This window comes from Elephas maximus, chromosome 20 (assembly GCF_024166365.1).
Source record: "Elephas maximus indicus isolate mEleMax1 chromosome 20, mEleMax1 primary haplotype, whole genome shotgun sequence".
In the NCBI taxonomy this organism is placed as follows: domain Eukaryota; kingdom Metazoa; phylum Chordata; class Mammalia; order Proboscidea; family Elephantidae; genus Elephas; species Elephas maximus.
This window is the reverse complement of record NC_064838.1, coordinates 50,693,401-50,711,439: the sequence shown is the minus strand read 5'-3', so window position 1 is coordinate 50,711,439 and position 18,039 is coordinate 50,693,401. Positions and strand designations below refer to the sequence as shown.

Genomic DNA, 18,039 nt, shown 5'->3' with positions numbered 1-18,039 from the left:
GAATAGATTTTTGTTTGTTAAAGACATCCACTTGTGGTATTTCTGTTATGGCAGCACTAGATAACTGAAACATTGAGGTATAACTTACGTGCAGCAAAGTTCACTAACCCTACATGTACAGCTTGGTGCAGTTTTAATATGCACCTACCCATGTAACTACCACCCAGATAGAGATAGGGAATATTCCTGTTATACTGGATAGTGTTCTTGTGACCTGCCCAGAGGTAACTCTTACTTCTAGCGTCATAAATTAGATGAGCCTGTTCTATAACTCCTGGAAATGAAATCATGGTCTGTTCTCTTATGCATCTGGCTTCTTTCGTTCAACATAATTCCATAGCTGTATTTAAAAACCAAACCAAGTCCATTGTCATCGAGTTGATTCTGACTCCTAATGACCCTCTAGGACAGAGTAGAACTGCCCCATAGGGTTTTCAAGGAGCTGCTGGTGGATTTGAACTGCCAACCTTTTGGTTAGCAGCCAAACTCTTAACCACTGCTCCACCAGGGCTTCCGTAACTATATTTAGCACAGCCCAAATTCTGGCCTGATGCAGGAGACCTGGGTTCAATTCCTGGCCAATGCATTGCATATGCAGCACCAGTGGAGGCCTGAGTGTTGGTACCACGCTCAACAGTTTTCAGTGGAGCTTCCAGACTAAGATGGTCTGGGGAGAAAGGCCTGATGACCTACCTCCAAAAAGCAGTCACTGAAAACCCTGCGGAGCACAGTTGTACTCTGACACATGTGGGGTCACCATGAGATGGAATCGACTTGACAACAACTGGCTTAAATTTTTTTTAAGGTGATAGACCACTGTGATTTTCAGTTGGTCAGATCACACCTGCAGCTGTATATTCGGCTCTATGCATAACAGGATATTATCTGGGACTTTTCCGGGTGCCCCAGAACTGGCAACCAGGGCCAAAGGCTGAGTACAAAAAGGTGTTAAGTACCCCACATTCTAAAGGAAACCACCAACACCTGGGGTCAGACACCACTCCCAGGGCTTAAGAAGAGGTGACAGAATCAGCCTCATGCCCCATCATCTCATCAACTCCTTCCACCCCTGTCAGTATAAGGAGACAAGTGGGGAGGAAAGCGTTGCAGGAGTGGTGATGTGAAGGAGGGTGGTGCTTCCTCTCTCAAAGTCAAATGAGGGGGCTCTCAGAGAATCACCTGGGGCTTGTAAGAAGGGGAGGCCGGCACCTCATTCCAGGGTGGGGCACTACGAGGTTGTAGACAGCTGAACAAAGGAAAAAAGGATGGAGAAAGGGGATTGGGCGGTCACAAGGCATGAAAGTGAGGCAACAAGGATGGCCCAAGGATGCGAGTGTGCCGCTATGCCAAGGGGATAGGGTGGAGGTAACTGGGCTGGAACTGTCACCCGGATCCCACTATCTGGGTGAGGTGACCCCAGCAGCCAGGGGTGGGGGGGGTGGGGTTGGAGGAAGTTGATCTGAAGAGAGATCTCACATGTGCCAAAAATAAAACACAAAGACATTAAAGCGTATGGGTTTTATTTACTTTAATTAGTATGTATGCAAAAAAAAAAAAATTTTTTTTTTTTTATGCAGCGATACTCCACCTTCTGAAAAAATAGTAGGGGCTGTTTTAGACCAGTAACAATGAGGCTTTAAGGAGGAAGGGAGGAAATAGAGTAGAAAATTAACCACTGGCTAATCTTTTTTTTTTTTCTTTAAGCGAAGCTTAAAATTCAAGTCAGTTTCTCATACAAAAATTTATACATACATTGTTATGTGACCCTAGTTGCTCTCTGTACAATGTGACAGTACATTCCTTCTCTCCACCCTGTATTTCCCATGTTCATTCAACCAGCTCCTGTCCCCCTCTGCCTTCTCATCTCGCCTCAAGACAGGAGCTGCCCACACAAATAGACAAATATGTATCTATCTGAGCTAAGAAGCACACTCCTCACCAGTATCATTTTATGTCTTATAGTTCTAAAGAGTTGGCTTCAAGAATGTTTTTTACTTTTGAGCTAACAGAGAGTCTGGGGGCCATGACCTCTGGGGTCCCTCCAGTCTCAGTCAGACCATTAAGTCTGGTCTTTTTACTAGAATTTGAGGTCTGCATCCCACTTTTTTCTTGCTCCGTCTGGGATTCTCTGTTGTGTTCCCTGTTAGGGCAGTCATTGGTGGTAGCGAGGCACCATCTGGTTCTTCCAGTCTCAGGCTGATGGAGTCTCTGGTTTATGTGGCCCTTTCTTTCTCTTGTTGTTGTTGTAGGTGCTGTCGAGTCGGTTCCGACTCAAAGCGACCCTACGCACAACAGAACGAAACACCGCCCGGTCCTGTACCATCCTTACAATCGTTGTTATGCTTGAGCTCACTGTTGCAGCCACTGTGTCAGTCCACCTCGTTTAGGGTCTTCCTCTTTTCTGCTGACCTTGTACTTGGCCAAGCATGATGTCCTTCTCCAGAGACTGATCCCTCCTGACAACATGTCCAAAGTATGTAAGACGTAGTCTCGCCATCCTTGCTTCTAAGGAGCATTTTGGTTGTTCTTCTTCTAAGACAGATTTGTTCATTCTTTTGGCAGTCCATGATATATTCAATATTCTTCGCCAACACCACAATTCAAAGGTGTCAATTCTTCTTCAGTCTTCCTTATTCATTGTCCAGCTTTCACATGCATATGATGCGGTTGAAAATACCATGGCTTGGGTCAGGTTCACCTTAGTCTTCAAGGTGACATCTTTGCTTTTCAACAGTTTAAAGAGGTCCTTTGCAGCAGATTTGCCCAATGCAATGCGTCTTTTGATTTCTTGACTGCTGCTTCCGTGGCCGTTGATTGTGGATCCAAGTAAAATTAAATCCTTGACAATTTCAATCTTTTCTCCATTTATCATGATGCTGCTCACTGGTCCAGTTGTGAGGATTTTTGTTTTCTTTATGTTGAGGTGCAGTCCATACTGAAGGCTGTGGTCTTTGATCTTCATTAGTAAGTGCTTCAAGGCCTTTTCACTTTCAGCAAGCAAGGTTGTGTCATCTGCATAACGCAGGTTGTTAATGAGTCTTCCTCCAAACCTGATGCCCCATCTTTCTTCATATAGTCCAGCTTCTCGTATTATTTGTTCAGCATACAGATTAAATAGGTATGGTAAAAGAATACAACCCTGACGCACACCTTTCCTGACTTTAAACCAATCAGTATCCCCTTGTTCTGTCCGAACAACTGCCTCTTGATCTATGTAAAGGTTCCTGATGAGCACAATTAAGTGTTCTGGAATTCCCATTCTTTGCAATGTTATCTACAATTTGTTTGATCCACACAGTTGAATGCCTTTGCACTGTCAATAAAACACAGGTAAACATCCTTCTGGTGTTCTTTGCTTTAGCCAGGATCCATCTGACATCAGCAATGATATGCCTGCTTCCACGTCCTCTTCTGAAATGGGCCTGAATTTCTGGCAGTTCCCTGTCCATATACTGCTGCAGCCATTTTTGAATCATCTTCAGCAAAATTCTGCTTGCATGTGATATTAATGACAGACGAGGAAGAAGGACCCGGCAGTCTACTTCTGAAAAGCATTAGCCAGTGAAAATCTTATGAATAGCAGCGGAACATTGTCTGATATAGTGCTGGAAGATGAGCCCCCCAGGTTGGAAGGTACTCAAAATATGACTGAGGAAGAGCTGCCGCCTCAAAGTAGAGCCGGCCTTAATGATGTGGATGGAGTCAAGCTTTTGGGACCTTCATTTGCTGATGTGGGACAACTCAAAATGAGAAGAAACAGCTGCAACATCCATTAATAATTGGAACCTGGAATGTACAAAGTGTGAATCTAAGAAAATTGGAAATCATCAAAAATAAAATGGAAAGCAAAAACATCGATACCCTAGGCATTAGTGAGCTGAAATGGACTGGTATTGGCCATTTTGAATTGGACAATCATATAGTCTACTATACTGGGAATGACAGCTTGAAGAGGAATGATGTTGCATTCATTGTCAAAAAGAACATTTCAAGATCTATGCTGAAGTACAATGCTGTCAGTAATAGGATGATATCCATACGGCTACAAGGAAGACCAGTTAATATGACCAACCACTAGGGCCAAAGATGAAGAAATAGAAGATTTTTTATCAGCTACTGCAGTCTGAAATTAATCGAACATGCAATCAAGATGCATTGATAATTACTGATGATTGGAATGTGAAAGTTGGAAACAAAGAAGGATGAGTAGTTGGAAAATATGGCCTTGGTGATAGAAACAATGCTGGAGATCGAATGATAGAATTTTGCAAGACCAACGACTTCTTCATTGCAAATACCTTCTTTCACCAACACAAACGGCGACTATACACATGGACCTCGCCAGACGGAACACACAGAAATCAAACTGACTCTATCTGTGGAAAGAGACGATGGAAAAACTCAATATCATCAGTCAGAACAAGGCCAGGGGCTGACTGTGGAACAGACCATCAATTGCTCATATGCGAGTTCAAGCTGAATCTGAAGAAAATCAGAGCAAGTCCACGAGAGCCAAAATATGACCTTGAGTATATCCTACCTGAATTTAGAGACCATCTGAAGAATAGATTTGACACATTGAACACTGGTGACCGAAGAGTGGACGAGTTGTGGAATGACATCAAGGAGCTCATACATGAAGAGAGCCAGAGGTCATTGAAAAGAGTGGAAAGAAAGAAAAGACCAAGATGGATGTGAGAGGAGACTCTGAAACTTGCATTCAAACGTCAAGCAGCTAAAGCAAAAGGAAGAATTGATGAAGTAAAAGAACTGAACAGAAGATTTCAAAGGATGGCTCGAGAAGACAAAGTAAAATACTATAATGACATGTGCAAAGAGCTAGAGATGGAAAACCAAAAGGGAAGAACACACTTGGCGTTTCTCAAGTTGAAAGAACTGAAGAAAAAATTCAAGCCTCGAGTTGCAATAGTGAAGGATTCTATGGGGAAAATATTAAAGGATGCAGGAAACATCAAAAGAAGATAGAAGGAATACACAGAGTCATTATACCAAAAAGAATTAGTTGATGTTCAATCATTTCAAGAGGTACCATATCAGGAACTGATGGTACTGAAGGAAGAAGTCCAAGCTGCTCTGAAGGCATTGGTGAAAAACAAGGCTCCAGGAATTGGAGGAATATCAATTGAGATGTTTCAACAAACAGACGCAGCGCTGGAGGTGCTCATTTGTCTATGCCAAGAAATACGGAAGACAGCTTCCTGGCCAACTGACTGGAAGAGATCCATATTTATGCCTATTCCCAAGAAAGGTGATCCAACTGAATGTGGAAATTATAGCACAATATGTATTTCTTTCTCTTGGGCTTATATTTTCCTTGTGTCTTTGGTGTTCTTTATTCTTCTTTGCTCCAGGTGGGTTGAGACCAATTGATGCATCTTAGATGGCCACTTGCTACCTTTTAAGACCCCAGATGCCACTCACCAAAGTGGGATGCAGAAAGTTTTCTTAATACACTTTGTTATGACCACTGGCTAATCTTAACATGATTAATTGAATCGTCCCTCACTACTGAGATCAACTGACAGGGTGATCTCCATGAGATGATCTCTATGGCCTGACCACAGCTCCCCCGCATTCATTTGCACAAATTCTCAGGTGTAGAGTCTGGAGGTTTTATAGTAATAAAGACACCTCAACTACCCACGAAATTCTAATGTTTTAGAATTATTTCCCAGGAAGCAATGAGAATTACCTAAATTTAAATTCTTTGCATAAGATAAACCTTGAGCTAGTTTCTGGTTAACAAATGTCTTGTCACAAAGGTGGTTTGCATGATTTCATGATCACTGTGTCTGCTCACCTCCCTCTTTTTTTTCATTAGCACATGTCTAGGAAGTGGCAGCGGGGAGTCCTCACAACCCTAGACCCTCTGAGCCACCACACAAGCACTCCTCCACCCAGGTGCCTGAGCAACCACACAAGCACTCCTCCACCCAGGTGCCTGACACACTGGGGCCCCGTGGCCAACACGACATAAACTGCAGCAGCAGCTGGTTAAAGATGCTGTTGTTGTTAGGTGCTGTCAAGTGTATTTTTGACTCATAGTGACCATGTGTGACAGAGTAGAACTGCTCCATAGGGTTTTCTAGGCTGTAATCTTTATGGGAGCAGATCGCTAGGTCTTTTCTTCTGCAGAACTTCTGCGGGGGGCGGGGGGGGGGGGCGCGGTTTGAATCACCCATCTTTTGGTTAGCAGCCAAGCACTTAACCGTTGGGCTCCTTAGGTGAAGATCCTTTTGCCCGTTTTCCTAGCCCTCCTACCCCTGGTCTCACCACCATCCCATGCCTAGGAGAGGGAGGGGCAGGAGGTTTCCCTGAGGTGGACCACTAGGCAAAGGCTGGGAAGGGGGTGTGGGAGGGGCATGAAAGAACAGAACATGCCCCTCCTCTAGACAGAGCCCTCTGGAATCCACTCAACCTTTAGGCCCTGTTGAAACAAGGATTGGTGAGAAATAAAACAATTTCATATCGTGAACTGATTACATTTGGAGATTTTATAGGGATAGTGACAAAATAAGATATTAATCAATGCCCTACCTTTACTTGCTAGGCTGTGAGCTGGCAGAGCTTCTCAAGTGGCAGGAGGAAGTGGCCTGGGATCTCACCATGCCCCCCAGGTCAGGCCTGCCCATATGACAGGGCTTTCACTGCATGATTCATTGTTCTCTCTTTTTCCTACAAACATGGCAGCCACTTGGCAACACCTGAAGAAATTTCCAACCTCAGTCTCTCACCTCACCCAGAACCATCCTCCCCTAAATCCATGAGCTACCTTGTTGAGTTCAAGTCACAGCCCAGATTCTTCTCTCATGGTGAGTTTCCCCTTGGTGGTGTACTCTGGTGGCTCATCACATCTGAGGCCATTTCAATTTGTCCAGGAAATTTTAATAATGATTAAAAGCAAAAGGGAAAGGATAGAGTCCTGACGGCTTACTCCCAGGAAGCTGCAGGGCCTCTCTGCAAAATTGTTCAAACATCCCCAGCTATTTTAAGCAACACAGATCAAGGGAGGTGGGATGGGGCGGGCCATGTTGAGCCCCTTCCTCCACCAAAAACCATCTTATGACACCCACCTCTTGGAAAATGGGCTTTCCTTACCTTCATCTGCTTAATTCAAACAGACCACTCAAGTGTTCTACCCAGAATAAAGGAGACTTGAGGTTTTAATGTCTAGAAATGGAGACGGTTGGCAACTTTTAAATGGCAGTTTCTTTGGATGCAAAGAGAGTCCACTGTAGCTGTTATCACTATGGAGCAGAAATACCCTTTAGTTGCTGTCCTTTGGGCTCTCAAAAAAATTTCCCATATAGCTCTACTCCTGTGTTCCATGCAGTGCATTGTAATTTATGCCTACACCATTCTCCCCCACCCACAACAGCAGTCCTGGAACCTGGAGCTTCTGAAGGGCACAGGTGTTAACATATCTGTCTTTACAGACCCAACCCAGACTGGCACATGGTAGGTTCTTGTTATGGATTGAATTGTGTCCCCACAAAAAGTGTGTCAACTTTGCTAGTCCATGATTCCCAGTATTGTGTGATTGTCCACCATTTTGTCATCTGATGTGATTTTCCTATGTGTTGTAAATCCTACCCTATGATGTTAATGAGATGAGATTACAGGCAGTTATGTTAATGAGGCAGGACTCAATCTACAAGATTAGGTTGTGTCTTAAGTCAATCTCTCTCTTGAGATATGAAAGACAGAAGTGAGCAGAGAGACTGGGGGACCTCATATTACCAAGAAAGCAACGCCAGGAGCAGAGAGCATCCTTTGGACCTGAGGTTCCTGCACTGAGAAGCTCCTAGACCAGGGAAGTTTGATGACAAGGGCCTTCTCACAGAACCAACAGAAAGGCTTCCCCCAGAGTTGGCACCCTGAATTTGGTCTTCTAGGCTCCTAAACTGTGAGAAAATAAACTTCTGTTTGTTAAAGCTATCCACTAGTGGTATTTCTGTTACAGCACTGGATAACTAAGGCAATCCTCATATGTGTTTGTTGTGTTGAATTCCATGATGAAAAAAACAAAGACACATTTCCAAATTTTATTTATGAAGTCACTGTATACCATATGTACTAGTCAGCTTTTTTGCTTCTTAATCAACAACCCCAAACTCAGGGGCTTATAATAGTGAACATGGACTCTGCTCCCATTACATGTGGTTGTGGTGTTGCTGTGTCCCTGGCTCTGCACTCAGGCACCTGAGCTGAGGAACCGTGATCTGAAAAGAGCCTTCCCCATGGCTGAGCAGGGAAAAACATGAGGTTCAGTGATCCACTTTGAAAGCTTCTGATTGAACTAGGCAGATGATGTTACTGAGCTCCCATTCTGGTCCCCACGTGGTACAAAAGGTTGTGCTTGACTGCTAGCCTAAATGTTGGCAGTTGGAACCCACTGAGTGGTGCTGTGAAAGAAAGACCTGGCAATCTGCTTCCATTAAAATTACAGCCAAGAAAACCCTTTGAAACAGTTCTGCTCTGTAACATGTGGGGTTGCCATGAGTTGAAATCAACTACGTGGCAATAGGTATCTTTTCTTTTTTTTTTCGCAGCTGTGGTGGAGAAGGGTGTTCAGTCTTTGGGCACACCACAAGTCATGTGGCAAGGGGAGGTGTGTGCAACGGCACAGGAGACGGAGTGGCAAGTTGTGGACGATAAGACATTTATCACAGTAGAGTATAACAAAACAGTTTTAAACAATCAAATTAGAGCACTGATTTATTTTCCAAATCATAACTTTTCAAACAATATTTACATTTCATCATCAAAACATATTCATTAAGATAATACATATGTCAGAAGGTGAAGTTACTTCCCCTCCCCACCCACCCAGTTCTGAAGTCATTTTTAATTAAGTGGCGAGAAAGTAGAACCATAACATAATAACTTGTAGTTCCCAAGTTACCTGGCTCCAGAAGCCCACGTTTCTTGCTTGTATCAGCTCTGAAACACACTGCTAACATGTATGAGCATTCTTAACCTGGCTCCACTAAGAACGGAGTCTTCAGGCTCCTCACTTCAGTGAGCTTTTCAAAAGCTTTGATTTAAGAGCCAGCTGGATTGAGGAGCTCCCACTGGTCAAACACAGGACAATTTGAGCATCAGGAAGGACCACTGCAAAACACTGAAGTACTCACATATGTTTAAATTCATTGCTTCATAGTGGTATAAAAAAGGTTTTTGGCAACAAGCCTAAAGGAAGAAAGACACGGTTGAGGTGATGGTTGTAGAGCGTCCACTGGCATCCAAAGGACATTATTTAGGAAGCTACATCCACATGAGCTAATAAGCCAACAGATCACAGACCTCCGACTTCCTGTAGATCAATAACTATTGATGCTAAACCAGCAGTCTCCCCAAATAGCCATATTCCTAGCCTGTAAATTCAACCAGATTTTTCTCCGTGACTGCTACCATATTTTCAGGCTGGGCATAGGAGGAACCCTTCAAAATGAGATTTTACCACATTTGCAAGTTGCAATTATCAGCTTTGATTTTATTTTTACTGTTTCCAGAGAGAAGAAATTTTTGTTTGTTTGTTTGATCTGAATTCTAAGCCTGTATCTAGATCCATCGAGAATCTTCTCCATCTAGCCCATCCTCCTGGTAATTTAGACTCTGAGTTTCAGAGGCCTGATATGTGATTAGTATATCATTCCCAAAGAAGGGGCCTTCTGCCAGGTGAGGCTCCAGACTCCTTCTCTGCTCCAAGGAGAAGCTCCAGGGCCCCACTGATTGATTACCGCCTCCCTGGCCTACCAAGGGATTTTTGTCTCCAGTTTCCTTTTTATTCTCTCCCCTCTGCTCTCCTGGACCTCCACAAACTGGACTTTGGAGCAGGGCAATCCTATGGCCAAGAGTTATATGATAAAGGCTGTGGTCAAATAAATAGGAAGCAACAGGGGCAGGAGGACAGGCAACAGCAACAATGAAACAAACACAGTTCAGGTGCAAAGTCACCAGGCTTTTCCATGGTTCTGACCCATCCTTCCTGCTCTTTCCTCTTAGCTGACTCCGGAAACATTCCCACACATCCCTGTTTTCTTGCTGCGGCCCCTCTGCTCTGGATGGACAGACTCGTTTGTCTTCACCTCCTTCTCACACTATCTCCAGCCTTGTCCTTTCCCCCAAAGGACCAAACAAGCTGCTTTTGTTTTGTTTTTCAGCTGATCATAGATTATGCAATATTTTATAAACAAAATTTTTACATAAAATTTTCTATAGGAAGATAAGGCCTAAAAAACATGCAAATAATGGGACAGGGCATTTAATGGATTTCAGATGTAAGGTGTGTGGTTGGCACAAAGCCAGTAAACCAATCAGTTGCTATCGAGTTGATTCTGACTCGTGGTTGTCATAGATAAAAATTGTATCATGCACTTACACACAAGAAGATCACTGGACCCAACCAAAATTCGAGGGAAGTTGTTACAGTTTCCAAGCTCTCCATGACCTGGCAAAGCCTGCAAATTTAACTACAGGTGGGAGATGAGGCTGAGGGTCACCACCACTTCCTGGTTGAGTGAGTGAAGCCCTTATTCAATTTCACACTCACCCAGGCTCAACCATGCTCACTCTCCCACCTTCTCACACTCACCCTGACCCACTCACCCTCATTCCCCTTCCACCTGTAGCCATCTCCTCCTCTTCCCCAAGGGCGCCCTTGATTACAAGAGATTGATAAAAACAGAGACAGAACGATGAAACGGTGTAGACTGGAAAAAGCATAAACATGGGAGATGCAGCATCATCCAGGAACTGAGGTGAGCTTGCTGGAGAGTCAAAGTCTCTACCTGTAGTTGTTCTGGAATATTCCCTGAGCATACGCTGTCTATACAAGTTGTGCCATAACTCTGTCTTGGGACGCACAACCCAGAGGTTTCTGGGCACCTGCTTCACAGGTCTTTATTCTTCAACAAACCCTTGAAGATTATTATTATACATGGATTGTTTTCCCCAAAGGTAGTTTATTTTTCTCTTTTTTTAAAAGTAATGAACAAATGGCTCCTTATTTTATAAACCAACTGAGACTTCCTGCTCTCCAGTGGATGGGGTGTACCCTGAACTCACCCGATCTGCTGTCTCCCCAAAGAACACTGGACATTGTTTGCAGAGACGTTTAGCGATGTGCTTTCGGAAGAACACCCAGATATACCTTCTGAACTTTTCCCCGACAAAGGCATAGATGATGGGGTTGATGCAGCAGTGCGTCATCCCAAGAGTCTCTGTCACCTGCATGGCTTGGTCCAGCCTGTTAGAGCTATCACAATTATCCAGGCCAAAGAACTCCTGGAAGGTGATCAGGTCAAGGACGATGTTGTAGGGAGCCCAGAAAAGAAAGTAGACAATCATGATGGCGAAGATGAGCCTCACGGCCTTGTGCTTCTTCTCGTTTCGACACCGAAGCAAGGTTTTCAGGATTCCCGAGTAGCAGATGACCATGACAAGGAGTGGCAGCACCAGGCTCAAGATATTCCTCATTATTGTATGGAGATTCTTCCATATTATTGGAAAAGCAGGGCCACAAACATAATGAGAATCTTCTTCTTGGGATTTGGTAAAGATGATTCCTGGGAGAGAGACAAGCACAACCACCACCCAGGTGGCCCCACTTGTCACCACCCCAAAAGTGACTGTCCTGGCTTTTAAAGCAAATACGGCATGGACAATTGCCAGGTACCTATCAATTGTCAGGAGGATAATGAAGAAAATCCCGCCAAAATAGCCAATGTGATATAGCCCAGTGAATATTTTACATCCTGAATCCCCAAAGACCCACCCATTTGCAGCATGGTGGGCCCAGAAGGGAAGGGTGAGAAGAAACAGCAGGTCAGAGATGGCCAAATTGAGCAGGTAGATGTCAGTCATGCTCTTCAGCTTTTTGCAGTTGATCAGGGTGAGGACGACCAGCATGTTGCCCACGAAACCAAATATGAACACCAGCGAGTAGAGCGGAGGCAGGATCTGGGCTGCGATTTGCTTCAAGTCAGTTTTTCGGCAGGGCTCTGAAGCACTGTAATCGATGTCAATGTATTCATACATCGGACTCGATGTTGGATGATCCATCTTGCTCAATCCTGTGAATAAAGAAAAAGTCAACTATCATAAGGTCCTAGAAAACCCAATGTTTCATCATCCATCTTGCTCAAACCTGTGAATAAAAAAAAGTCAACTTTTATAAGGTCCTAGAAAACCCTATGGAGCACAGTTCTACTCTATACATTTGAGGTTGCCATGAGTCCGAATTGGCTCAAAGGCAACTAACAACAACAGACTTCCTCAGTGGTTCCCACAGTCATAGTCATAACTGATGGTGGCTTCTTTGTCATTCCCCGCGATACTTCTTGTAAAGAAAGATTGAGATGTGGACAGCATGTTGTGGAAGAACTGGGGAAATCTTTCCTTGCCATCTATTTTCTTTCCTCTGTTCTAGAAACAGAGGGAGCCCTGGTGGTGCAGTGGTTAAGAGCTTGGCTGTTAACCAAAATGTCGGCAGTTGGAATCCATCGACTAGAGGGCAACAGATTAGAAATAGAGACTAAAAGGATGGCCACACAATGTAAAATCCCTGATCTTAAAAGTATCCTTGCTCCACTTAGCAATTCCCCAGTCTTTGTTCTTTCCTTAAAAGCATGTGTGCTAGTCCATTCAACCAGTTGTCAATGAGTCAATCCTGATTCATGGGGGCCCCATGTGTGTCAGAATAGAACCGTGCTCCATAGGGCTTTCAATGGCTGATTTTTCAGAAGTAGGTGCCTCTGGATGGACTCAAACCTCCAACCTTTTGGATAGCAGCCAAGCACGTAAACTGCGAGCACCACCCAGGGACTCCACGCTAGTCCCTCACTTCCCTTTTAGTCCTAGCAGCAGACATCAGTTATCTACCCAACGGCTATTTCACAACACTGTCTTCCCCAAACCAAAACCCTTTGCTGTTGAGTCCATTCCGACTCATAGCAACCCTATGGGTTTTTTGTTTTTTTTTTTAATGATTGTCTTCCCCAGCAAGCCTGATTTCATTACAAGGCTAAAAATGCTGGAAGCTTGCTTTTCCTACCTCCTTCACAGGTGTTAACAGCCATGTGACCCACTTCTGGACATTAATATGTTAGTGGGAGTGTGTGAGGGGTTTCTGGAAATGCACCTTCCTGATAAGAGAAAGACACACAGGGAAACCCCTACCTGTCCCACCAGCTTTAGGAGCTTGTCTTGCAAGGATTTGTAGCTTGGGGCCATGAATGAAAGACCCAGAGAACTGAAGAAAATCCAAGCAGAATCCTAAACCTCCCTTACACTTTTCATCTCCTGGTTTCTTGTTATCTGACAAAAATAATCCTGTGTTTTCAAGCCACTTTGAGTTAAATTTTCTGTTACTTGCAGCTGAAAGCATTCTGACTGGGTTATCTAACTGACACCCCTCTCAAACTTCTGCATCTGTCATCTGGCCTCCATCATCCTGCCAAAACTTCTCCTGCCGATGCTGCCAATCACAACCCAATTTTCAAATGCCCAGCTTTGTTCCAGTCTCATCCTCATTGATCTTTCTGCCAACTTCTTATAAAAAAATGTTTGCTGGTGGTGGTGCCTCTCCCCTGCCCACACCTTAAGCGTCCCCAGGCACTATTCTTGGTTCTCACCCCTTTTACCTCTTTATTGTTGCTACAAAGCTCTTTTTGAATCATATCATCATTTACTCTCAGGGTTCTAACTCCCACGTAGGTTAATGCTTCTCAAAGCTCTGCCTTCAAGTCCCAGCTTTCTCCTAAACCTCACAACTGAATTTTCCATTGCCTACTTCCCATCTCCTCATGGTGTAGTCATTTAACCAGTACTTATTGAGCATCCGCTATGAGCCATACTCTGTTCTAGTGACTGGAGATGCAGTAAACAAAGAGGACATTCAACCCCTCCGAAACCAAGCACTCCTGAAACTGCTCCCACTCGTAGATTTCTTATCTAGGTGATTGTCATTTACTCAGCTTTCTGAGAAGCAGGGCTTGGTGTTAACCTGGGTTCCCTCCAGGACCTTTGGAATCTATCAGATCTGGATTTGGATCATGCCCCCAATTTACAAGCTGTGTGATTTGGGGCTAATTACGTCTTTTTAGTCTCAGTCTCTTTACAAATAGAACAGTGTCTTCCCTGAGTTGCTGTGAAGATTGATGGAGATAAGCACTCAGCAGAGCCTTGCACAGAGAAATGCTCCGTGTTATTATTATGTCACGTGAATTCTACCTCAGAGATCTCCTCCGGTTCATCCCCCCGTGCCTCTTTCACTGCCACTTCCTTGCCACACTCTCCTCACTTCTTGATTTGTGGTGGGTTTGTGTTTGCTCGTTGCACTCCCCATTTCCAGCCAACCTCCCTTTCAAACTGTCTTCTCTAAATGGAAATTGGATCACACACCTCTCAGCTCAAAACCTCCAGTAACCCTGTGGTTTGTATATGGTAGGACCACACAGGTGATGCCCACTGTTCATTGCGCCTTCCTAAGCTCATGTCTTCTCAGCTTCATCTCCAATCACTTCCCTAGTCCCAGATCCTGGGCTCCAGCCACACCCACCTTCTCTTCATTTCCCCCAAAGTCACCATTTCCTTCATGGTTCACTGGTTTTGCGTATGCTTGTCTTGCTGCCTAAAATGGCTGGTGAGCTCCTATTCATCCCTCAACAACCCTGCTCAAATTCCCCTTCCCTGGGAAGTCTTCTTTACTCCCTCTATCAAATTACTCTTATCATCTCACAACACTCTGTGCTTGCCCTTAAGCAAGCACTTACCACAAATAAGCACTTACCACATTGTCTTCTACACGTTGGGTGCTTGTTGAGGCCAAGGACTAAATCCTGCTTCTATTCCCAGCTCTTATGATAGCATCTGGCTAAAGAAGGTGCCAATACATGTTCACTGAATGAATGCACAGGACTCCTTATAAACCCTATGGGGCAGTTCTACTCTGTCCTAGAGGGTCGCTATGAGTCAGAATCAACTTGATGGCAGTGGGTTTGGTTTTTGGCTTTTAAGAATTACAACTATGATCACTGAGTACTCCTTAAGCTCCAGGCGCTGGCTATGCTGCTTTGCATACATTAATTTTCTCCTTCCCACAACTTTGGGTGTAAGCATTTATACATTTTAGAAATGAAGAAATTGAAGCATGGGTGGATGAAATGTCTTTCTCAAGCCCACAAAGCAAGCAATGGTTGAGCTGGATTTGAACCTCAGGCTGTTTACTTCAAAGGCTCTCAAGGGCTCCAAACTCCAGGCTCTGGGAGTAGAGATGTCACAGAACAGTTAACGGATTTTCTAAGTATTCTTCCATGCTTGGAACAAAATTTCTTTGGCACTTAGCCTTTGAATTCACACCTGCACCCACAGAACTCCCTTACCCACCCCCCCCAACGCACGGGCACGTGCAAGCACACACACACACACACACACATACTTACACACTGCCTCTAGAAAAAAAGCTCCATGTGGCCAGGGGTCTTGTTTTGGACTGAGGCACGCCAGTGCCCCAGAACCTGGCCTCGCCCATACAAACAAAATAACAAACAAGATGTCACTGACTCCATTACGACTCATGGAGACCCCAGGTGTGTCAGAGTAGAACTGAGCTCCATAGGGCTTTCAGTGGCTGGTTTTTGGGAAGTAGAGTACCAGCCCTTTCTTCTGAGGTGCCTCTGGGTAGATTCGAACCTCCAACCTTTTGGTTAACCAGCTGCTCCACCCAAGGATTCCCAGCCGAGCACATAAAAAACAAAAAAACCTTGTCGTTGCGTTGACTCTGACTCACAGTGACCCTATAGGACAGAGTAGAACTGCCTCGTAGGGTTTCCAAGGCTGTGATCTTTACAGAAGCAGACTGCCACATCTTTCTCCCGCTGAGCCCAGCACACAGTAGCTGCTAAGTAAGTATCAGTTGAAAAAGTGAGTAACAGAACTAGTTGGCTGCAAGATGCTGGAAAACAAAATGCCCTGCTGTGAACTGGGCTCCCAGGTGATTGGATGGGAGACCGTATAAAAATTGATATATTGACAGTCCTTACACAGAGCACCTTCCCGTAGCGAGCCCTCTGGGCTATTCTGTAACCCGAGAGTGTGAATGAGATCAGAGGCTCTCAGACGCTGGGCATGAGAATCACACAGGAAATCTATCAGTAACACACGGACCAGACCCTCGCTCTAGTTTCAGACTGGGAGGTGGCTGGGAGGAGGTGTGCTGCTCTGACCACCTTCCGTCCTGGGTTCCACCCTGTGTTGTTTGTATGCCCTGGCATCTCAAATACTAGCCACTCTGTCTTTCTGCTGTTTCCACACCCCCCCCCCCCCATCTCTCCAGCATACCTAGCTCCTACACAGTGGATGCTCAGCAAGGTGGCTGAAATGCACCGACCTAGGTTTTGGGTTTCAGGTGTTATAACACATCCTTCAGGTAAAAACCTGCCTGTAGAAAGACTCCTCACTTCAGCCTCTGTGGACCTCCTGAGTTGAGGCAAGAGGCTCATTTTGGTTCAGAGCATGGACTGTCACATATATGGACTAGAGAGGGAAGAAAGGGTAGAAAGTACCAGATCTTTAAAGCCCTTGGGGGCTGAGTAGGGTAGTATTGAGAACTGTGCTTCTCTTACCTTATTTTAGTGCACTCTCTCTGACCCCCCCCCCCCCCCCCCGAGTCCCAGGAGATGTCTCACCCTGCTGGCTCTGCGCTTCCTCACTGTCTGTAGGATCTCTGCTAAAACCTCCTGGTGCAGCTGTTCCCTCCCGCCTGCCCCGGTCTTGGTCATTCCCCCAGAGTTCACAGGCTTTGCGGTCTCTCAAGGTGCGTCTAGTCCAGGTGCCTCCACAGCTTTGAGGCACTCTGAGCCTCTGATTCATAAAGTCACAGGAAAAGCGCCCCTCAACTCACCGGTCGGTGATGGTTTTTTCCAGGCGCCACTGGTGTGTCAGGCTTCTCAGTAACCAAACCCAGCAGATCTGGAGGTAGAAACTTGGTGTGCAGAAGTAGGAAATCAAGTTTCCTGCAGAAAAAGAAGGCGGAGATATGAGGGCAAGTGATGCTAAAGATACAAAAAAAGAATTTTTTTTTTGAGATAATATAGTTCTTCTTTTCCAGCCAGGATCGTTATACACTTGTTTGAGGTCTCCCGAGTAGAATTCATTTTGAAATCTTGCTTATGCAACCTTGAGTGTGAGCCAGACACACCCTGAACATCTGCTCCCAGACCGAACGCATGGGGTTCTCTGTCTTGTGGGTCTCTCCATCTGGAACTCCTCCGCTGTCTGCCCTTCTGCCAGTGGTCATTTGCATGACAGGAGCACAGAGAACTTGTCACTTGCCAGAGGACAGCTTTGACTTAAAATAAGAAAAAAAAATGCTAACGGGGTCTGCTGGTGATGATAGAGGGCATCCTGTGACCCTGCGCGCACTGGTTTCAGTGCCATGGTAGGCTTGGAATCCAATTACGATTTTACGTAGATAAAACTCTTTACCAAAAAGAGATTGCTAAATTATTTTTTGTGTCAGTGTTGTCCTTAGCAAAAAGGACAACAATTATAAGAATTCTTTGGTGAATTATTCCTTCTTAGAAGTTTTGTTAAAAGAAAATGCCATCGACAGTATAAATTCTGCAATGCAGGCACTAGGGAAGTTCCCAAGGTCCTGTGGGGAAGGCAGTATGACCTTAGCTGGCCCCCACTGGCCACTGGCACATTCTGGAATTCCGCAGACCTTGGGGTCAGGAACGAATGGTTGGACTCACTAACCTGTGGCATTGGAAAGTTACTCACTCTTTCTAAGCTTCAATTTTTCCAACTATAAAGTAGGAGGAATAAGACCCCTGGGAACTGTGAGGGTTAAATCGATATAAAACAGCTAGTACTGTGCCTGGCATGGAGTGTTGTTAGTTGCCATTCAGTCAGCTCCAAAGCTCGTGGCAACTTTACGTGTAACATCAGAATAGTACATTGCCTGGTACTGTGCCATCTTCTCTTCTTCCAGCCCCACATTGGAAAATATTC

The 18,039-nt window shown here is 44.8% G+C and overlaps 1 protein-coding gene across 2 annotated transcripts; it reads right to left on the bottom strand.

The window, feature by feature from the left end:
• Positions 1–8,827: 8,827 nt before the first annotated feature.
• On the bottom strand, positions 8,828–17,218 carry CCR2 (C-C motif chemokine receptor 2). 2 transcript variants are annotated; one of them, XM_049863111.1, is made up of 3 exons: positions 17,203–17,218; positions 16,928–17,039; positions 8,828–12,098 (listed from the first exon to the last, which is right to left on the bottom strand). In XM_049863111.1, exon 3 carries the CDS (start codon positions 12,085–12,087, stop codon positions 11,035–11,037), a length of 1,053 nt encoding a protein of 350 aa, XP_049719068.1. In that variant the 5' UTR covers positions 12,088–12,098; positions 16,928–17,039; positions 17,203–17,218; the 3' UTR covers positions 8,828–11,034. The 2 variants fall into 2 exon arrangements, with proteins under 2 accessions (XP_049719068.1, XP_049719069.1); XM_049863112.1 differs by lacking the exons at positions 16,928–17,039; positions 17,203–17,218 and adding an exon at positions 16,713–16,850.
• Between the last annotated feature and the right edge of the window lie 821 nt (positions 17,219–18,039).

Excerpts from the sequence above, each read along its gene's own strand:
- CCR2 (XM_049863111.1), bottom strand. The coding sequence starts at position 12,087 with ATGGATCATCCAACATCGAGTCCGATGTATGAATACATTGACATCGAT.